Source organism: Bidens hawaiensis, unplaced genomic scaffold (assembly GCF_021521415.1).
Source record: "Bidens hawaiensis isolate Kalapana, Puna unplaced genomic scaffold, B.hawaiensis_p1.1 tig00002338_1, whole genome shotgun sequence".
Lineage (NCBI taxonomy): Eukaryota > Viridiplantae > Streptophyta > Magnoliopsida > Asterales > Asteraceae > Bidens > Bidens hawaiensis.
The window spans coordinates 1,561,950-1,584,506 of record NW_027491126.1 but is presented as its reverse complement, the minus strand read 5'-3'; the positions used below and the strand labels follow the sequence as shown (position 1 = coordinate 1,584,506).

The following is a 22,557-nucleotide window of genomic DNA, read 5'->3' as shown; positions in this document are numbered from 1 at the left end:
AATATTTATAAAGATTAAATAAATAGATTCTTTAAAAACCTAAAACCATAAAATGGCTCTTCCAGAGGAGGATGTATATAACTTAGCTACCAAAAATACACCAATGTCTTTTGAAATTAGCGGACTTTGTGTAGCCGTGTAGGTATGGGTGTTCATATTCAATTTGGGCTTGAAGAACTCGAAGTTTGAATCGATCCAATTTCCAACGAATTCTTTCTCTCATGCTTGACTTGTTATCCACTTATATACATAAAAATGGAAATCTATGTTAGAATATCAATTGATAGTTACGTTTTTTTGTTAATATAATGTACAAATAATTGTAAATTGTATTTACATATGACAATTATTGAATTATTGTAGGTTTGCATGAGTCAAATTCTATGAAAATTACTTCACTAGTTTCTCAATTTGGCCTTGTTAGTTGTTACAAACCATTTTGGGCGGTACCAAGCAGGTCTGCTTGATCAACTATTCATGATTATGATGAGGTGGTTTTTGACTAGTGATTACAAATCAGTTATATCATATATGTGGTTGGTGATTAATAATTTAATTATAACCACCAACTTAAAATAGGTGAAGTTATGATTAAATATCATGTTTTTTAATCCATGTCATTTCCACATTTAAGTTAAGTGTCAACCCAACTGAGCTAAATGTTACGCAAACTAATTAAGACTGTCTAGCTAAAAGCTCTAATAAAAACGAGATTAAACAAAATTAAGCGCACATTGGAGCTCATTTTAATAGATGTGGTTTAAGCCCAAACATGACAACACTTGCAAGCCATTGTTTGTATGTGGGACAATTTCATATATATTTCAATAGAAACTTTCTAAATCAATCGTACCCAGATAGAAAAACGTCTAGTTATTACACATGTAAAATGGAATGTCGTCGCACTCACGATACAATTCACATGTTGAAAATGAAATCCAAGTAAGCAAACCATAAAAGTAAAACAAAATGATTTTGAATTTAATAATAATAATAATAATAATAAGACTTCTTATGCAGTTATTACATGCATAGATATAGATATTAATTACATGATGACACTCAAAATCAACTGTTCAAAGACCAACACACCCACTCTTTGACCTTTATCATATTCTCTCTCTCTAAAACTTACTTGCATTCTCTAATTCCACTCCACACACGTATCTACAGCTCATATTAAGTAGCTCAAATCCATAATCTTGTAACTAATTGCATCAAGTTCTCATCTTTCTGCTAAATCTAGGGTTGTATTTGGTGGGTTTCCAAGGATCTGTACTGGGTACTTAAATTAGGTCAGTTTTCAATTCATAAGAGTGTTGTTGGGAGGTTGTGAATCAATGATTATGTGGAGTTGGGGTCCTGATTGAACCTCTGGATATACAAAGAAATTGGGGGTTTTGAAGTGAGTCTAGTCTAGGGTTTGTTAAGAAGGAAAGGAAGGATGTTTTATTCTCAGTTCATATTGGCGAAAAAGGGACCGTTAGGGACGATATGGATCGCTGCGCATTCGGAGAGGAAGCTTCGAAAGAATCAAGTTGCCGATACCGATATCGGCGTCTCTGTAGGTAATGATAATATATATGTTGGAATTCTGCATAAAGTTAGTGAATTTATTTATTGTATCAGTGAAGCTTATTTTTCTTGATATAGTTGGTGGATTTGGCTTATTTATTGATACTTATACTTGCATTTGCTTAGTTTCTGATCTCTAAGGGAAGTATTTTTTGAGTTTAGGTCATTTAGGAATTTCCTTTTTGAAACCCTAAAGTTCATCACTGAATTAACTGTAATTTGTTCGCCTATACTGCAAGAGAAGAGAACCAATCTTTATCTTTCTAGTTTAGACAAAAGACTCTAGTTTAAATGGGGGAATAAGTAGCTACAACTTCTTAATTTTTGCTCTTCAGTTTTCCTTTTCTTCGTTTCTACTTTTTAGTCTTTTAGGAAAGAACTTGTAGATTCTTCTTTCCCTTTCCTTTTGGAAGATACTAAGAAACAAGACAGTCAAAAACCTATTGATATTAGAAGATCCAATATAGGAAAAATCTTTTTGACATAAAGATTCATCTTTTTACACTGATGGTCATAATTACTTTAAAGGCACTAGGCGCAAGGTGCAGGGCTTAAGGGAAAAAAAACACACTTCAATAAAGAAAAGTTAAAATTTATATTGTTTTAGAAAAATATTGCTATTCTTCATATAAAATAAACAAAAGCTATTATATAACATTTAATATCCATCTAATTAGTACCAAAAGTTCTAAAAGAGTCAAAATTTAAATGTATTTCCAAAACTTGAACAACAAAATGTTCAAAGTAAAGTATAAAAAATTCAAATACCAAAATGTTTAAAACATGAAAACCATAAGTTCAAAAAGTAATAAATAGTAAAGATTTAAATGAACATTGTTCTTGATCCGTCATCAATACCAGTAGAGGTGTCGTCAACTTCGAGAAGCAAGAGCCTAGGAACTAGAAGTGCATATATTGGGCCTCGCCTATAAAAATGGGCCTAGGCGCAAGTAGAGAGGGCTTTAATAACTATGCCGATGATGTATAAAGGCTGCTACACCAAAGGTTTTTTTTCCCTTGATAGTGAATACACGATGACCTTAGGATCTTGTGAATTGTGTGAAAGTAAGATGCTATAGATTTTGGGTCTGACAGGCTGACATTTAATAATTTGCGAAGCACCAGACATTTGAAGCTTAACAGTTTGTAGGTTCGAAATCAAATGGTAGGAAATAAAACTTTAGCAGGTTCTGTGTCTTAACATATTGCAAGCGTTTTAGTTTTCATATCCCGGATACACTCAAGATTTTTGTTTTAACGAATTAAACTGCTTCACTTGTTAATTTATTGTGCTTGGTTTTGACAGATTCAATACTGTTTCCCGAGATGCCTATTGCGCTGCGGTTGTCCAGTCATCTTTTGCTTGGTGTGGTTAGGATATACTCAAAAAAGGTCAATTACCTTTTTGATGATTGCAGTGAGGCTTTGCTTAAAGTCAAACAAGCTTTTCGGTCCACTGCTGTTGACTTGCCTCCTGAAGAATCTACTGCTCCATATCACTCAATTACCTTGCCAGAGACCTTTGATCTAGATGATTTTGAGCTGCCAGACAGTGATCTGCAGGGGTTAGTTTGTCACTCTATATCTTTTTAGGAGCTACTCTTGTCAATTTTAATATAACACCTTAGCTACTGCTTTTCACTAATTTAGATGTTTGCTTGCTGATGTAAATAATCTGCAGTAATTATGTTGATCAACACATCAGTTCAAAGGACCAAATCACACTACAAGATACTATGGAGGGTGTTATTTACTCTACGTCTAAATTTGGACTTGATGGTTGGTATCTATGTTCATTAATAAGAGATCTGTTTTAAGTTTATTTGCAATTCTTATTCTTTTATTTTATTACGTTGTTTATATAGAGATTCGGTGATGGTGATACGTCCGGTTTGGACCTTGACGAGGTAAATTTTTGTAAATATATGAAATTATCTTGCGATATTTGGAGCATGGACTATGATTTAGGTACTGAAATTTTTAAAATTGAAAATTGGTGGAAACAGGAACTATTGGTTGAGAAGGCTGCAACTCCTGAACTTGCTGCAGCAACAGCTTTAAAGGCTGCAACTCCTGAACTTGCTGCTGCTGCTGCTGCTGTTGCTGTTGCTGGTGCATCACATTCAGAGTATGTTACTGTAAATTGTATTTCTCTTTTTGGTTTTGTATACTTGTATTTTCATGCTCTAACATAAATACATTCTTCAATCTCAGTGATGATCCTCAGGCATCTGGTGGCATTGGAAATGAGGTTCATAGAAAAACTTTTAATTATATCCATTTTACTTTCTGATTTTGAAATTCTCATCCTCACATAAAATATGTTTTTTTTATATCAGCATTTAGATGATTACGATGGAGATAATGAACCAGTTGACTATGCCCAAGGTCCAAGTACTCCAGGACTATGGGAAGAACCTAATTTGCCCAGCGTTCAGGAAACTTCTGCATGTGATGATCATCATGAACCAGAAAATCATGCCAAAACTGAATCTGTAGTGAAGGAGAATTTAGAAAATGTTTTCCCACGTGAACATCATAATCTATTTGAGTCGCATGCGAAATCACCACCTCACGTTGCGGAGACCGGGCATCATGATCTTGGTTCAACACCTTTTACAGAATTACTTTCAACTCAAGCTGTGTCTAAAGAACCTACCAAAGTGGATGCTTTACTAAATCAACATGTCAGTGACAAGCCCCCTGGATTTCAGACTGCCAATGATAACCATAAAAATCAGCATGTCAGTGACATGCCTCTGGGATTTCAGACTGCCAATGATAACCATCATAATCAACATGTCAGTGACATGCCCCCGGGATTTCCGACTGCCAATGATAACCATCAAAATGACATGCCCCCGGGATTTCAGACTGCCAATGATAACCATCAAAACTTTGTAAAACATCAAGGTATGTTAATATGTTTTGTACATAACTTATTTTTTTTTAAAAAATCATCTTAAGTTTCCATATTATTGCAGGAAATCAGGACACTGGAGTTCAGACTACCAATGATAATCATGGAACTTTTATAGAATATCGAGGCATGTTATGCGTAGTTTAATTAGACCCCACTAGCTAGCTGCTTTAATAAGGTTGTTTTGGAGTATCATTATTTTCCTTTTATTTATGCAGGAAATCAGGAGAATACATTTCATCCAACCAGTGAATTGGAATCAAGCATTGATAAAGTCAATCATGTTGGTACTCCGCTTCTGTTTTCTCATGACAGCATGCCAGATTCTAACCTTCCTAGTCTTAGGCCATGCAATACTTTCCCCAACCATGATTCCAATGGTAAGAAGCTGAAGTTGAATATCTATAATCTTCCTAGTGTCCTTAAATTAACATCAAACTAATGTGTGATTATTTTCCAGTTGAAGGATCGCATGCAACTGAAGCATTGAATAGAAACTTCCAATTTGATCAGAACCATCATGTTCGGGTGGATAATGTAATTCAAGTAGAAAACATCAACAGCTACTCTAATGAGTTTTCTACCCATGTAACTCAAAGAGAGGTTCAAGCAGAGAACATCAACAGATACGCTAACGACTTTTCTATCCGTGTAACTCAAAGGCAGGTTCAAGCATTGAACATCGATAGATATGCCAATGACTTTTCTACCCCTGTAACTCAAAGGGATGTTCAAGTAGAAAACACAAAACAGCTTTGCTAATGACTTACCTGCACCTGAGAAGCGGCTCTCTTTACCGCATTGGCTTTCAGATGTACCCAAAAGCTTTGTACCCGAAACTACACCAATTGAGAAAGACATAACGGGAACAAAACGTAGTTTCACTGAAAGCTCAATAACTGATCAAAGTCTGAATTTAAATGAATCTTCAAGTTTCTACTCTACAAACACGACGACCCCGAGTCTAAATATGAATCAATCTTCGGGGTTTTTCACCACCAATACAACTGCCCCGGGTATAAATTTAAATCAGTCTTCTGGTTTCTTCCCCACAAATATGACTGCACCGAGCGTAAATTCGAATCAGTCATCAGGTTTCTTTACCACAAATACGACAGCCCCGAATATAAACTTGAATAAGCCTTCAAGTTTTTTCTCCACAAATACGCCTGCTCAGAGCCTAAATTTAAATCAATCGTCGGGTTTTTTCACCACAAATACCACTGCTCAGAGTTCAAATTTCAATCAACCTTCGGGTTTTTTCACCACAAATACAAGTTCTCAGAGTTTAAATTTTAATCAGTCGTCGGGTCCATTCACCCTAAATACGAGTGGACAATCTGTTGTGAACGATGATGATTTGTTGTCTTCAATATTAGGTAAACAAGCTGTTCTTTTTCTTTTGAAAAAATATTTTCAGTGGATTTCTCAAATGATGATGATTTTTATTTGTATACAGTTGGAAGGAAATCTTCAATATTAAAAACGAAACCGAGTCCTCCTGTTGCCACACAATCTACAAAACGTAGACGAGCTACTGCACCCAAAACTGGTGTTCCAAAAAGGAAGGTGCTCATGGATGATAACATGGTTTTGCATGGCGAGTATGTTCCATTTCATTCTTTGTTTTTTTATTATTAATTTGTTGTCCGTGAACACTTACAAGGTTAATTTCTCTTTTCTCAAACAGCACAATCCGTCAGCAATTGACAAACACGGAGGACATTCGGCGATTAAGAAAGAAAGCTCCATGCACTCGTTCTGAAATTTCAATGCTGGAGAAACAGTTCTGGGAAGATGACATTTTTAGTGAACCTATATTGACTGGTGAGTTTGTTCACTAATTAATTGTGTTTTACCATATATTATAACATTTAGAATAATATTACAAATTTTTGACTGACAATGCGTTATTTTACAGGGGTGTCCACCAAATTGGCTTCTTTACACAAACAGTTATATAATCTAAGTAAAATTGTTGTCTCCCATGATGATGCTTCTTTAGAAGACCCAAAATTAGTGTCTCAGAATCATGAAAAGAACACACAACTGGAGGTTGGGCAAACTTTTCCTAAAGAAAATGTCAACTTTGACCTTGCTGCACAGCCATTTGACCATGTTCCTAAGGAAAATGTCAACATTGACCGTGCTGCACAGCCGATTGATCCTGTGCCTAAAGAAAATGTCACCTTTGACCGTGCTGCACAGCCGATTGATCCTGTTCCTGAAGAATATGTCACCTTTGACCCTGTTGCACAGCCGGTTGATCCTGTTCCCAAAGAAAATGCCAACTTTAACTCTTTTGCACAGTCGGTTGAGTTTCCTACGGTGATAGACAACCGCACACATGATAACACTGCAGTCATTTCAGATTATTATGCAAGTCAACCACCACAGATGGCTGCAACTGAACATGTGACAGAACCAGAACCCTTCAATTCGGCACATGATCTTTTTGGGGAGAGAACTGCAATGGAAATTGATCCAAAAAGCTTTCCGGATGCAGATGTTGGTGTTTCTGTTATGCACGCTGAGGTTGAACCACCAACACATGCTGATGTGGTCCAAAGTGATACTTTTGACATGTCGACAGCAGTGACCGAGGTTCAGGTGGATGCTTCTCTGCAAACCAATGCTCCAGGTGTGGATTCAACCGAGAAAGTGGATTTACAGTCTGCTGACATGGATACAAACAGCTTTAAATCTCTTGAAAGTAACGTAACAGCTTCTGAAACCAACGTTAATGTTGCTCCTGTTAATGAAGTATCAGAAGAAAAACATGATCAAGAAGGCATTGAATATAGGAAAAATGAAGAAGAGATTGTACATGAGGATGCAGCCTTAACTTCAAATGTTGAGTCTGGTATTCATAATTCGGTTTACAATGGTATATTTGGTGAAGATTTTGGAACAGGTGCAGCATATGATACGGAAACCAATCTAGTTTTGGAAAATGCTTTGTCGGATGAAAGAGAAAAACCAGGTCATGTTACCTTTGAGACTACTGAAATGAATGCTGAAGATATTCCCACCAATAACAGGGTTGATGATGATGTAAGTTAAATTCTAGTTTTTACATTGTTATAAAAGAATGATTAATACCAAATTCTTATTTTGCATTCTTTTGCGCAGGAGTTGACTCATCCTGCAGTTGAAAATAATACAGGTTTGCATTCTTACTAACGTTACACTCTTAATACATTGTGACATTAAAATGAACAAAAATGCATATTTGTGTCTTCATTGCATTATCATTATTTGAACGGGTGGTTTCTTGTTCAGATTTCTTGAATTTTGATGATGATGATGATGATGATGATGACGGGGCGGATGCTGGTGCTGATTACGGGACTGATGTGGAAGCCACACGGGTTATTGACAACAGTGGATGGTCTACCCGTACAAAGTACGTATACACACATGTTATTCTTAAGCAAAGTTGTTAATAAAGTTACTGTTTTTACACTTTGTTGACAACTTATATTGGTGGTTAGGGCTGTTGCAAAATACCTCCAAATTATGTTTGACAAGGAAGGAGAGCGTGGAAGGAACATGGTTTCTGTAAACAATCTGCTCGTTGGCAAAACACGCAAGGAAGCTTCAAGAATGTTCTTTGAAACATTGGTAAATTTTATGATATTCAACACATATACTTAAGTGGATATCGTTTTTTTTTTATATTTGTAAGACGCAATTTACAGGTTCTGAAGACGAAGGATTACATCCATGTAGAGCAGGCAGAGCCATTTGAAACTATAAATGTTTACCCACGAGCAAAGCTTTTGAAATCAGACTTTTAGTGGACGTTTACTAATTCAATTGAAGATGGGTCATTGTTAGAAGATATATGCTTTGGTTGGTTCTCAAGATGAGTAAAGTAGTTATCTTGGTAGTTACTTTTAACCATGGAGTTTAGTAGATTATGTACCACTTGGTTGTTAGAACCCACGTATTAATAATTATTTGTATATACGTATATAGCATTAATCGATATGCTAATTTACCAGTCCTATTATTATTGTATGCTTTATTTTTGCGAGCCGATTTTGAATACTTATGATTAATCATTTATTCATGAGCTGAGCTTGATATCTCTATGTTTAAACGAGTTGAGATCGAGCTTTGTTTAGGCTTGGCTCGGTAGTTAATACCCGTTAGGCATTAATTATTTTTTAAGTATAGTAAATGATAAAAGAAAATAATGTAATCAAGCAAACAAATAAATAAATTAAAAATAGTTGCATAAAATTTTAAAAAATAGAAATTAAAAGAAGTTAAGCTTTTTGTCCTTTAGATATATACTCATTTGAATGTTGTCACTGAGTTAGGTTGAGCATAACAAGCCACCAGTCAATGAGCAACTCGAGACTGACTTGCTAAAAACTCAAAACCAAACAAGCCCAACTTAAAGCTTATTTAATAAACTAAAATTTTGCAAAGCTCATAACAATACCATCTAGTTTTTGTGCACTGATGCTGCTTGTTTAAGACACCAACCAATCAACTAAAAACAGCTCATCACAAGATAGTGAAGACAACCAAAGCTATGCATATGCATGCTCCAATAGGATTAGTCAACAAACATCAATTACTAAAATCAATCCAAGCAACCATACACTTTTTGACAAATGACAGAAATTAAAAAAAGATTGAAAGTACAGACAGAAAATTTCAGGTTTTCGACACTGATTTATGGAGAGAACATAAGATAGGCAAATACAAGACTCTGTCTGTTTATTCCTCCTCTTCTGCCTCTTCCAGCCACTTCACAAATGGCTCCAATGCCTTCACAAAGCTTTGCCTGCAGCCACCATTATCACACAGCAATATAACAAGCATTCAACATTAAAGGGTTTACAAAGTAACTATACATTAAACTATATTACCTTCCTTTCGGGTTGGTTCCTTTACGGAACCAATGAAGTATAGTGTCTTCAGCAAGAACATCTTGATCATAAAGTGACCTCACAATTTCAGGGAACAGTTTCATTAGCTTTGTATCTTCATAACATTGAACTTGAACCTTGTAAAGCAGTTCTAGCTCAAGCTTTCCGCTTGTGCAGAACGTGTTGAGCAACTTTGCCCATTGTTTCACCTGCACAAACAAATCACCAAATTAAAACCCACACAACTACTTTTATAACGCAAGATATCGTTATAGTTTACCTGTCGGAGAGCGGAGTTAACATTCTGTTGTTGGTTCTTCCCTGACCATTGAACAGCATCCATCAAAACATCCCAAAGAATCCTCACAACCTCGATTTCTGGCAATTTAGCATCTTTAACATGTTGCTTCACAGTTTCTATCACTTCAGAGAGCTCAGCTTCCTCCGATATCTGAGTTGTTAATGCAGATTTCATTTCTTTCACCTTCACCTCAAAGATTTTCTTGTCGTTATATTCAACCAAAGAGGCCATTCCTGCCTTGCTGCAATTTCAACATCACAAATAAAATTTAACCTTTTTTTAAAAAGAAAAGAAGAAACTTGATAACTTACGTGAAATGCTCAGAGAAAGCTTCAGCAGATCGTTTCCCAGACGGAAAGAAATCAAGCAAATTGTCTTCCATTTTTCCACGTTTCAAGATGGAAATAAGATCATCAAGGGAATTATCAATCAGATATTCCTTGAAGAAATCAGTTATAAAAGTAAGAACCAGCCCTTTGCCAACTAGGTTATCCTTAAGAAGCGGCTGGAAGACGGTCTCTGGTGGCAGACCAGACAGCTTCTGGGAAAAGGCGAGTGCTGTGAAAATTGCCAGCTTAACTCGTTCATTCTCCTCAAAGAACTCAAGCGACTGAAGAAACCTTCGCATGACATTTTCAAGATTTTTTATTAAGAAAGGCCTTCGCCTCAAAATCTTCTGAAGGTAGATTACAGACGGCAAAATCAGTTCACGTTTCGCCTCGCAGTCTAATACAGAGTACGGATGGCGCTCCCCCTCATCAGGCTTAGTTGTTCCAGGTTGAGTACGCCCTCCAGTAAAAACAACCTGATGAAAAACAGTACAACACGTGCTCAATTTATAACTGAAAAACATGAATCAATCAAACTAAAATATAAGAAATGAAGTTAAGATTCTTGCCTCAAAGAAGGTGTCACCATATCTGCTGAAGTTAAGGTCTGAAGATTCAATGCTCTTAGCAATTAGTTCCTGCAATTGAGTAGGTGTTGGATCAGTGTAAAAAGTATTAACTATAGTAAAAAAATTATGAAACCATATAATAAAGTTGATTGTTTTATTTTAACAGTTTAGTATAATACCAGATCACCAGCATTATCCAAGTAAATCTGGACCACTGCATCCGCAAATGCTGCAGGGTCCAGAGGGGCTGCAATATTCCGTTTGCGGGTCTTGATCCGCTGTCCACTATAAGTACATATAAATATGATTGAATAACAAAGAACATAAGAGTGAAGTGTTTGTTTGTAATGATGCATGCAAGGAAACATAAAGATATAAACTTGTGCAGTTTAAACTTAAATATTTGCATAGCCGGAATGATGGATGCAAGAAAACATAGTGCAGTAAAAAAAACATAAAGATATATTCTTGCGCAGTAAAATAAACAACCTCCAAATCTATGTGCTATCATGCCAAAGATAGATAACTATATTTAGTCCTATGAACAACAGGTCCACTACTAAATCAGGGAGTGACCTTTAGCTTTTAAATTGTAACACTTTAACTAGAATCTGACAAAAAAAATTGGTAAAGTGGACACTTTGCTCTGGACAAGATCAAATGTTCTACATGTGATCTTAATTGTTAAATATTTTTTGAAATTTTTATCTCAAAAAAGAAAAATTAACAAAAAGCATTATAGCATTTGCTTTTCAATTCCACCATTCAAGAGTGTCCAATGTTTCTTTAAATTAAAGAGTATCAAAACTAAAACCATAAATTGATTTACAGAGTACAAAATTATTTTTACAGCTCCCAAGATTGCATCTTGTTTAGGAAAATTAAACAATAACTTGACCCAAAAAGATTAGTCATATTCTGAATAAAAACAAAGATATTTAAACAAAAGTTACTAACAATAGGACCACATAGAGTGGAATATTATGCATAAGTGAGGAAAGTGAAAATCACATTAAACACAATAAAAAAAGCCAAGTCTTTATCAACCCATAACATGAACCAACACAAAAAAAATCACTGAACTTGTTCTAATCAGGTTAAATACCACATCAAATAAACCAAATAAATAAATATATAAATAAATCATAAATATAACATTAACACTTACCCTAGAGTGGGCTTCTCCTTCGAGCTGCAAAAACACAAAACCAAATATCAAATTAGATCCAAACATACACAAAATAATAATAAAATAAACAAAAAACATTTAAAAGAATCAAGAAAGTTAGCATATGATCAACCAACCATCTAAATTCATACAAGATTAAAACTTTTATAAAATACCAAATCAAATCTACGAATCCCTAATTTCGTTTCCACCCAAATTAATCACCAAAAATCAAGAAAGCTTTAATCTTTAATAAAAAAGATCAAAACCTATCATCAAAAATCAATAAAGCTTCAATCTTTTCTCAAAAAAATTGAAACCCATCATCAAAAATCAAGAAAGCTTCAATCTTTTATCAAAAAGATTGAAACCCAGATCTGAAATATTATAAACTAGGCAGAAAGATTAAAAGAAACAATACCTCATAAACCAAGTCGGAGTTTGATCGGAGAACAGGCGAGTCTCCGGCGAATATGAATAAGAAAACGGTGAGAGAAATTAGAGAGAAAGAAGATATTTATTTGGGGTTACAAACAAAGTACAATAATAATAATAATAATATTTGTTTCACTTTATTTTTGTTCTTTATTTATTCTTTTTTATTTATGTTAATCATTATGTTTTTTAGGTCGGTCAATGGTTTACTTTTTCTTTCTTTTTTACCGTGATTTTAGCTAATGGGTTAAAAACGTTTTACTGTTTTAGGCAACGTGTCAAAAATATGTGCACACATTTGAAATGTTGGTAAAATGATCACATCTGGTTTAATTTACTTATATTATCAAAGCAGTGATCAAATTATAAACGTGTTAATTGAGTTAGTAAAAGGTGAAAATAGGTTAAACGGTTTAGACAGATCTACAGGAACATGGCGGGATTAATTTACCAAGTTGGTTTGATCATGGCTCTTTAGGTAAATGGGTTTATGTGATGGACACATCCATTAATTCATCTTTAACAACTTCCCACGTCTCCGTCTATATCATAAGTTTAGTCAACAAGTATACATTGTAGCATATTTCACTCCTTTAATTCTTTATTGTAATGGCTTTATAATGCCCATGTATTTCTTGTAATTGCATAACGATTGAATATATGTGACATGTTAGACCAAAAACGTAATTATTTTGTTTCTTGTTTCGGATGGTGTTGAAAATTGCTGCCTCCATAATTTTTTATTTTTAACATATACTTTGTTTTATTAAACAGTTCACAGTAAACAAGTAGGTGACTCACGGATGCTAGCTAGAACTCAACGACGTCTTCGAAAATGCAAATGACGTATAAATAAAAACAAAAAAATATGAAACATAGTTAAAAATAGGGCGTGAATACTGGTGTGACCATAGAACTACCACCATGTCTTGCATGAAAATGGGGCATGCATAGTGAAATAGTTAAATGCTAATGCCATATCACAAGTATAAATATCTTCCAACAACTAGGTTAACATTCATTCACTCCTCACTTATTACTCTTACATACATTGTACTTTTACGCCAGAGTTGGTCACGGGATACCACCCCCCCTCAATATCCTATGGCGAGGCTCTCGGTATTGTTCATTTTAGTAGGTTCAGGTTTGAAGACCCTCTCACCGCTCAACTTTCTCTACAATTATCCGGAGGCCCCTCGACTCCTGTTATAACATATTTCTTATTTTCTTTTAATGGTTAACTCATATACCAGCTAATCTTAGTTTTAAATATTATACACATTTGTATATCATGAGACTCGGCGCTCAATAACTTGACAAGTAACACCACTATACACACACCTTAATACCGTACTTTGAAAAAATGTTAGCTCTAATCCACATAGCATATTTTGATATAAGTTTTACTTCTTATAGCTATGAACTCTAATCTCCTAAAAGATTTAGAAAGTTAGTTGCCAAATAAATATATCATGCCTAGATGGCTATGTATATTATGTAGTGAGTAAACAAGGATAAATAGGACACGTGACTTTAGAAAAAAAAATATATATAAGCTATCTTCCAGCAATAACTAACTGTTGGTAAACTTCAAAATAAACATGGAAAGGTGGCAAACAGAAGTTAAGCACACAACATAATAGTACTAATAAATTAGCATGTCGATTAATGCTATATACGTATATACAAATAATAATTATTAATACATAGGTTCTAACAACCAACCCGTGGTTAAAAGTAACTACCAAAATAACTACTTTACTTAACAAACAAACAGATAGACACAGATATCTTCTAACAATGATCCTCCAACTTCAGTTGTATTAGTAAATGTCCACTAAAAGTCTGATTTCAAAAGCTTTGATCGCGGGAAAACATTTATAGTTTCAAATGGATCCGCCTGCTCTACATGGATGTAATCCTTCGTCTTCAGAACCTGTAAAACGCGTCTTATAAATATTTAAAAAAAAAAGATAACCACTGGAGTATACGTGTTGAATATCATAAAATTTACCAATGTTTCAAAGAACATTCTTGAAGCTTCCTTGCGTGTTTTGCCAACGAGCAGATTGTTTACAGAGACCATGTTCCTTCCGCGCTCTCCTTCTTTGTCAAACATAATTTGGAGGTATTTTGCAACAGCCCTAACCACCAAAGTAAATCGTTAAGAAAGTGTAAAAACAATAACTTCATTAACAACTTTGCTTAAAATTAGCATGTGTATACGTACTTTGTACGGGTAGACCATCCACTGTTGTCAATAACCCGTGTGGCTTCCACATCAGTTCCGTAATCAGCACCAGCATCCGCCCCGTCATCATCATCATCATCAAAATTTAAGAAGTCTGAACAAGAAGCCACCCGTTCAAATAATGATAATGCAATACAGATACATATATACATTTATTTTCATTTTAATGTCACAATGTATTAAGAGTGTAACGTTAGTAAGAATGCAAACCTGTATTATTTTCAACTGCAGGATGAGTCAACTCCTGCGCAAAAGAATGCAAAATAAGAATTTGGTATCAACAATTCATTTATAACAATGTAAAAACTAGAATTTAACTTACATCATCATCAACCCTGTTATCAGTGGGAATATCTTCTACATTCATTTCAGTAGTCTCCAAGGTAACATGACCTGGTTTTTCTCTTTCATCCGACAAAGCATTTTCCAAAACTAGATTGGTTTCCGTATCATATGCTGCACCTGTTCCGAAATCTTCACCAAATATACCATTGTAAACCGAATTATGAATACCAGACTCAACATTTGAAGTTAAGGCTGCATCATCATGTACAATCTCTTCTTCGTTTTTCCTATATTCAATGCCTTCTTGATCATGTTTTTCTTCTGATACTTCATTAACAGGAGCAACATCAATGTTGGCTTCAGAAGCTGTTACGTTACTTTCAAGAGATTTAAAGCTGTTTGTATCCATGTCAACAGACTGTAAATCCACTTTCTCGGTTGAATTGACATTTGGATCATTGGTTTGCAGAGAGGCATCCACCTGAACCTCGGTCACTGCTGTCGACACGTCAAAAGTATCACTCGGGGCCACGTCAGCATGTGTTGGTGGTTCAACCTCAGCGTGCATAACAGGAACTCCAACATCAGCATCCGGAAAGCTTTTTGGATCAATTTCCATTGCAGTACTCTCCCCACAAAGATCATGTGCCGAATTGAAGGGTTCTGGTTCTGTCGCATGTTCAGTTGCAGCCATCTGTGGTGGTTGACTTCCATAATAATCTGAATTAACTGCAGTGTTATCACATGTTTGGTTGTCTGTCACCGTAGGAAACTCAATCGACTGTGCAACAGGGTCAAAGTTGACATTTTCTTTGGGAACAGGATCAACCGGCTGTGCAACAGGGTCAAAGGTGACATTTTCTTTAGGAACAGGATCAATCGGCTGTGCAGCACGGTCAAAGTTGACATTTTCTTTAGGAACAGGATCAATCGGCTGTGCAGCACGGTCAAAGTTGACATTTTCTTTAGGAACAGGATCAATCGGCTGTGCAGCACGGTCAAAGTTGGCATTTTCTTTAGGAACATGGTCAAGTGGCTGTGCAACACGGTCAAAGTTGAAATTTTCTTTAGGAACACTTGGCCCAACTGTCAGTTGTGTGTTCTTTTCATGAATCTGGGAAATTGATTTTGGGTCTTCTAAAGAAGCATCATCATGGGAGACAACAATTTTACTTAGATTATATAACTGTTTGTGTAAAGAAGCCAATTTGGTGGACACCCCTGTAAAATAACGCATTGTCAGTCAAAAATTTGTAATATTATTCTAAATGTTATAATATATGGTAAAACACAATTAATTAGTGAACAAACTCACCAGTCAATATAGGTTCACTAAAAATGTCATCTTCCCAGAACTGTTTCTCCAGCATTGAAATTTCAGAACGAGTGCAAGGAGCTTTCTTTCTTAATCGCCGAATGTCCTCCGTGTTTGTCAATTGCTGACGGATTGTGCTGTTTGAGAAAAGAGAAATTAACCTTGTAAGTGTTCGCGGACAACAAATTAATAATAAAAAAACAAAGAATGAAATGGAACATACTCGCCATGCAAAACCATGTTATCATCCATGAGCACCTTCCTTTTTGGAACACCAGTTTTGGGTGCAGTAGCTCGTCTACGTTTTGTAGATTGTGTGGCAACAGGAGGACTCGGTTTCATTTTTAATATTGAAGACTTTCTTCCAACTTTATATAAAAAAGAAATCATCAATTAATAAATTACCTCAAACTTTGAAAAAAGATTAGCGCTTACCTAATATTGAAGATAACAAATCATCATCGTTCACAACAGGTTGTCCACTCATATTTATGGTGAATGGACCTGATGACTGATTTAAATTTGAACTCTGAGCAGTCGTATTTGTGTTGAAAAACCCCGAAGATTGATTTGAATTTAAACTCTGAGCGGTTGTATTTGTGGTGAAAAAACTCGAGGATTGGTTCAAATTTATGCCAGGGACAGTCGTATTGGTGGGGAAGAAACCCGAAGATTGATTCAGATTTATACCCGGGACTGTCGTATTGGTGGTGAAAAATCCCAAAGACTGATTCATATTTATACTTGGGGTTGACTGATTCATATTTATACTCGGGGTTGGCGTATTTGTGGGGAAAAATCCCGAAGATTGATTCATATTTATACTCGGGGCTGACATATTTGTGGTGAAAAATCCCGAAGATTGATTCATATTTAAACTCTGACCAGAAGATGCATTTAAGTTTAAACTCTGAGGAGGCATATTTGTGTTGTAAAACCCCGAAGATTCATTTAAATTCAGACTTTGATCAGTCATTGAGCTTTCAGTGAAACTGCGTTTTGTTCCTGATGTTATGTCTTTCTCAATTGGTGTGGTTTCGGGTACAAAGCTTTTAGGTACATCTGAAAGCCAATGCGGTAAAGAGAGCCGTTTCTCAGGAGCAGGTAAGTCATTAGCATAGCTGTTGATGTTTTCCACTTGAACCTCCCTTTGAGTTCCAGGGGTAGAAAAGTCATTAGCGTATCTGTTGATGTTCTCTGCTTGAACCTGCCTTTGAGTTACAGGGGTAGAAAAGTCATTAGCGTATCTGTTGAGGTTCTCTGCTTGAACCTCCCTTTGAATTACATGGGTAGAAAAGTCATTAGAGTAGCTGTTGTTGACGTTTTCTACTTGAATTATATTATCCACCCGGACTTGGTGGTGCTGATCAAATTGAGCATGATGAGCTTCTGAAAAGTTTCTATTGAATGCTTCAGTTGCATGCAGTCCTTCAACTGGAAAATAATCACACATTAGTTTGATGCTAAATTAAAATTACTGGAAAGCATATAGATATGTAACTTCAACTTCCTACCACTAGTTTCATGGTTGGGGAAAGTATTGCATGGCCTAAGACTAGGAAGGTTAGAATCTGGCATGCTGTCATGAGAAAACAGAAGCGGAGTACCAACATGATTGACTTTATCAATGCTTGTTTCCAATTCACTGGTTGGATGAAATGTATTCTCCTGATTTCCTGCATAAATAGAAGGAAAATAATGATACTCCTAAACAACCTTATTAAAAAGCAGCTAGCTAGTGGGGTCTGATTAAACTACGCATAACATGCCTCGATATTCTATAAAATTTCCATGATTATCATTGGTAGTCTGAACTCCAGTGTCCTGATTTCCTGCAATAATATGGAAACTTAAGATGAATTTTAAAAAAAAATTAATAACTTATGTACAAAACATATTAACATACCTTGATGATTTACAAAGTTTTGATGGTTAACATTGGCAGTCTGAAATCCCGGGGGCATGTCACTGACATGTTGATTATGATGGTTATCACTGGCAGTCGGAAATCCCGGGGGCATGTCACTGACATGCTGATTTTGATGGTTATCATTGACAGTCGGAAATCCCGGGGGCATGTCACTGACATGTTGATTTTGATGTTTATCATTGGCAGTCGGAAATCCAGGGGGCTTGTCACTGACATGTTGATTTAGTAAAGCATCCACTTTGGTAGGTTCTTTAGACACAGCTTGAGTTGAAAGTAATTCTGTAAAAGGTGTTGAACCAAGATCATGATGCCCGGTCTCCGCAACGTGAGGTGGTGATTTCGCATGCGACTCAAATAGATTATGATGTTCACGTGGGAAAACATTTTCTAAATTCTCCTTCACTACAGATTCAGTTTTGGCATGATTTTCCGGTTCATGATGATCATCACATGCAGAAGTTTCCTGAACGTTGGGCAAATTTGGTTCTTCCCATAGTCCCGGAGTACTTGGACCTTGAGCATAGTCAACTGGTTCATTATCTCCATCGTAATCATCTAAATGCTGATATATATAAAAAAATCATATTATATGTGAGGATGAGAATTTCAAAATCAGAAAGTAAAATGGATATAATTAAAAGTTTTTCTATGAACCTCATTTCCAATGCCACCAGATGCCTGAGGATCATCACTGAGATTGAAGAATGTATTTATGTTAGAACATGAAAATACAAGTATACAAAACCAAAAAGAGATACAATTTACAATAACATACTCTGAATGTGATGCACCAGCAGCAGCAGCAGCAGCAGCAGCAAGTTCAGGACTTGCAGCCTTCTCAACCAATAGTTCCTGTTTCCACCAATTTTCAAAACCTTTTAGTGATAATTCAAATATTAAAAGCTTCTATAAGACAGACATTTACCTCATCAAGGTCCAAACCAGATGCATCAACATCACCAAATCTCTCTATAAACAAAAGCAAATTAAAAGAATAAGAATTGCAAATAAACTTAAATAGATATGTTATCACGGATACCAACCATCAAGTCCAAATTTAGACGTAGAGTAAATAACACCCTCCATAGTATCTTGTAGTGTGATCTGGTCCTTTGAACTAACGTGTTGATCAACATAATTACTGCAAATTATTTATATCAGTAATGATGGTAAATGAAAGCCAGCAGCTAAGGTGTTACATTATAATTTACAACAGTAACCCCTGAAAAGATATATAGTGACAAACTAACCCCTGTAGATCACTGTCAGGCAGTTCAAAATCATCTAGATCAAAGGTCTCTGGCAAGGTAATAGAGTGATATGGAGCAGTAGATTCTTCAGGTGGCAAGTCAACAGCAGTCGAGCGAAAAGCTTGTTTGACTTTAAGCAAAGCCTCACTGCAATCATCAAAAAGGTAATTGACCTTTTTTGAGTAAATCCTGACCACACCGAGCAAAAGATGACTGGACAACCGCAGTGCAATAGGCATCTCAGGAAATAAGATAGAATCTGTCAAAAGCAACCAAATAAATTAACAAGTGAGGCACTTTATTTTTTTAAAACATATATCCAGTAACTAGTAAGCCCTTAATTTCTTTTTTTTCTTCTTAAAAATCCAATCAAGGCCCAAGTGTAATATAAGATTTAAACACAATTCTACCATATACTTATCAACACTATTGTTTGTTCTCCAAATTAAGAAAATTTAGATTTTTAATATACGCCTCACTTCAGCCCAGTCAATCTTTAGCAAGGTAATCGACCTTCATATAAATATATGATACCTGTTCACTTATGTAAAGACACACTTCATATGATTTAAGGGCATTTATATTACTATTTTGTATACAGGACACGTAAACTGCACATACCGATGTCGGTATTTAGGGGCATTTATATTACTATTATGTAAAGACACACTTCATGCATAATTTCCTTTTTTTTTCCTTTTCAAGACTTCAATTAACGTTGCATGTCCAAGTTTTTTTTTTTTTTTTTAGGATTCAGTGCCTTATCAGACTCTTTTAAACTTACAAAAATTGCTATATATAACCTATTTCACATAAATCACAAGATCCTAAAGTCACCGTAATTTCACAATCAAGGGTACAAAACCTTTGAGATAGCAGTCTTTGTATATCATGATCAGCAGTAAGTAAAAGATAAATCTTTATGCCATAGGGATTCTTTGTATCTCTATAAGTTCCATTTTAACCAGAAATGGACATTGAAAGAACATCTTGGATCTTTTAATATCAAGAGATTTGACTGTACTGCTTTTTGTTATCTTCCAAAAGGAAAGAAGAATCTATAAATTCTTCCCTAAAAGACTAAAAATGTAGAAACCAAACAGCAAAAACTAAGAATCTGAAGCTACTTGGGACTTGCTTAGGTTCCTAATAAACAAGACTCACCTGTCTATATTACAAAGATAAAGGTTCAAAGGCCAACAAATTGCAGTTAATTCAGTTAAAGGACGGGGATAAACTTTGGGGTTATAAAAGGAAAATTCCTAGACTCGTAAAAGTACTGTTAGCTTCAAACCACAAGCCATAATATACTTCATTACTTCCTTTAATAAGCCAAAAAAAATTCCTTGAATCTGCCAAGCATGATAAATTAACAAGTGATAGTATGGTGACTTGAGGATTCTCTATGTAAAGGTATAAAACCTTTGGATTATGCAGTCCTTATAAATCATCAGTAAAAAAAATAATTCTTCAGGATTAATTCAGTTCTCTAAAATACAAAGATAAAGATTGGTTTCTCTTGCAGTATAGGCCAACAGCTTGCCGTTAATTCGGTTAAAGGATGTGGATGAAACTCGTGAACTTTAGGGTATCAAAAGGAAAATCCGTAACCTCATAAAAAGTAGTGTTAGTTTTAAAGTTTAAACCACAAGCCATAAAATACTTCCCTAAACAGAGGCAGGTTTCAATAAATAAGCCAAACTCACCAAATACATCTATGAACGATATTGGATCTTCTAATATCAATAGGTTCAACTGTTCTGTATTATGTTATCTTCCAAAAGGAAAGAAGAATCTACAAGTTCCTCCCTAATAGACTAAAAAGTAGAAACAAGTAATAACTAGGAACTTAAAGCTAATTAGGACACCCTTGTCCCCAAATAAAAAGACCCTTTTGTCTAACCTACAAATATATAAAAAGGTTAGGTTAGTTTCTGTTGCACTATAGGCCAACAAATTGCAGTTAATTCGGTGAAATGAGAGAGATGGACTTTAGGGCTTCTTAAAAAGTAGTGTTAGCTTCAAACCACAAACCATAAAATACTTCCTTAAAGCAACTAACTATACAAAGGCAGCTAATTATATATGTAAACACAAGAAAAATGATATAAAGTCACTAACTTTATGCAGAATTCCTACAGAAAAATAATATATTACCTACAGAGACACCGATATCGGTATCCGCAACTTGATTCTTGCGGAGCTTCCTCTCCAAATGCGCAGCGATCCATATCGTCCCTAACGGACCCTTTTTCGCCAATATAAACTGCGAATAAAACATCCTTCTTCCTGAACAAACCCTAGTCTAGACTTACTTCAAAATCCCCAATTTCTTTGTTTATTCAGAGGTTCAATCAGGACCCCAACTCCACATAATTATTGGTTCACAATCTAATTTAAATACTGACCTAATTTAAGTACCCAGGTACAAATCCCCAAATAAAACCCTAGATTTGGCAGAAAGATGAGAACTTGATGCAAATAGTTACAAGATTATGGGTTTGAGCTGGACCAAGAGAGTTAACAGCTGGTGTAGATAGGTGTGTGGAGTGAAATTAGAGGGTTTTGAGATGAAGGAAGGTAGCTTAGCTATAATTACTTTATTATGAAATGAAAGAAAGAAAGAAAGAAAGAAAGAGATTTGAATGTAGTAAACTTTTTAGAGAGAGAAAGAGAAATGAAGGTCAAAGAGTGGGTGTGTTGGATATGGTTGCCCCCATGCTTATGTGCTTTGGATCTTAGTTTAAGTGCTCTTTAAACTATTGATTATTTTACATGTCATCATGCAAGTGTAGTTTCCAACATCAAATTTTATCTAATCTTTTAAAATTGCATAACAAATCTTGGTTTCTAGTTTTCACATTTCACCTTTGGTTTTGGTATGGATAATGTTTTTATGGTTTGATAGTTTGGTTATTTTACAGTAACTTTATTGGTTATATAAGTCAATAATGGTATAAACTTAAAGTTAGTATTAGTGATAGCACGAGTATAAGACGATATTTTGGCTGACATGTGTAATAACTAAAACAATGTTAACGTATAAAAATATAAGATAAACATAATAAATATGTGTTATTTATTTAGATTGCGTTGCTTTGTACTCATAAAAGGATGACCACAAATACAACTTGCACCAGGTAGGAATCATTGTATACCACTGACAATAATCGATCCAACTCGTCGTAACTCATAATTTAGGTTATGATTATGATTTTCTTTGCCACATGTGGATCAACTATTTTTATGGTTTGATTGCAACATTATTATTAGGTATAATTTGCATATGGTTATTATATGTATAATACCATGTGAATTTGCTATTTAGCTACTGTCATCTAAT

At 35.1% G+C, this 22,557-nt stretch overlaps 2 protein-coding genes and 1 pseudogene across 4 annotated transcripts; 1 reads left to right on the top strand and 2 right to left on the bottom strand.

Annotated features, from left to right (window-relative positions):
- The first annotated feature begins 1,060 nt into the window (after positions 1 to 1,060).
- Positions 1,061 to 8,530, top strand: LOC143618753 (sister chromatid cohesion 1 protein 4-like; annotated as a pseudogene). Its single transcript, XR_013151071.1, has 16 exons — positions 1,061 to 1,568; positions 2,882 to 3,140; positions 3,257 to 3,358; positions 3,443 to 3,482; positions 3,582 to 3,703; positions 3,790 to 3,826; positions 3,915 to 4,488; positions 4,714 to 4,875; positions 4,956 to 5,874; positions 5,955 to 6,099; positions 6,186 to 6,322; positions 6,417 to 7,549; positions 7,628 to 7,661; positions 7,778 to 7,901; positions 7,990 to 8,119; positions 8,197 to 8,530. The product of XR_013151071.1 is annotated as a sister chromatid cohesion 1 protein 4-like (transcript).
- Positions 8,531 to 9,065: 535 nt separating this feature from the next.
- Positions 9,066 to 12,297, bottom strand: LOC143618752 (uncharacterized). Its single transcript, XM_077090849.1, has 8 exons — positions 12,170 to 12,297; positions 11,749 to 11,772; positions 10,760 to 10,865; positions 10,581 to 10,649; positions 9,994 to 10,487; positions 9,662 to 9,923; positions 9,382 to 9,590; positions 9,066 to 9,296 (listed from the first exon to the last, which is right to left on the bottom strand). Exons 1-8 carry the CDS (start codon positions 12,172 to 12,174, stop codon positions 9,230 to 9,232), a joined length of 1,236 nt encoding a protein of 411 aa, XP_076946964.1. The 5' UTR covers positions 12,175 to 12,297; the 3' UTR covers positions 9,066 to 9,229.
- Positions 12,298 to 13,861: 1,564 nt separating this feature from the next.
- Positions 13,862 to 21,784, bottom strand: LOC143618751 (sister chromatid cohesion 1 protein 4-like). 2 transcript variants are annotated; one of them, XM_077090848.1, is made up of 16 exons: positions 21,372 to 21,784; positions 19,215 to 19,473; positions 19,008 to 19,105; positions 18,890 to 18,933; positions 18,740 to 18,816; positions 18,619 to 18,655; positions 17,941 to 18,526; positions 17,549 to 17,710; positions 16,470 to 17,462; positions 16,258 to 16,402; positions 16,035 to 16,171; positions 14,757 to 15,940; positions 14,645 to 14,678; positions 14,414 to 14,528; positions 14,198 to 14,327; positions 13,862 to 14,119 (listed from the first exon to the last, which is right to left on the bottom strand). In XM_077090848.1, the coding sequence occupies exons 1-16, from the start codon at positions 21,493 to 21,495 to the stop codon at positions 14,021 to 14,023; spliced, it is 4,224 nt and encodes a 1,407-aa protein (XP_076946963.1). In that variant the 5' UTR covers positions 21,496 to 21,784; the 3' UTR covers positions 13,862 to 14,020. The 2 variants fall into 2 exon arrangements, with proteins under 2 accessions (XP_076946963.1, XP_076946961.1); XM_077090846.1 differs by having other exon boundaries at positions 13,863 to 14,119; positions 16,470 to 17,468.
- Between the last annotated feature and the right edge of the window lie 773 nt (positions 21,785 to 22,557).

Coding starts and splice junctions, on each gene's coding strand:
- LOC143618752 (XM_077090849.1), bottom strand. Junction 10,866..11,748: donor AAGGAGAAGCCCACTCTAGG/GTAAGTGTTAAT, acceptor ATGTACTTATAG/TGGACAGCGGATCAAGACCC. Junction 9,297..9,381: donor GGAACCAACCCGAAAGGAAG/GTAATATAGTTT, acceptor TGGTGGCTGCAG/GCAAAGCTTTGTGAAGGCAT.
- LOC143618751 (XM_077090846.1), bottom strand. CDS start 21,495: ATGTTTTATTCGCAGTTTATATTGGCGAAAAAGGGTCCGTTAGGGACG. Junction 18,934..19,007: donor GTCTAAATTTGGACTTGATG/GTTGGTATCCGT, acceptor TTTTGTTTATAG/AGAGATTTGGTGATGTTGAT. Junction 16,403..16,469: donor TTTGTTATCTTCAATATTAG/GTAAGCGCTAAT, acceptor TTTTATATAAAG/TTGGAAGAAAGTCTTCAATA.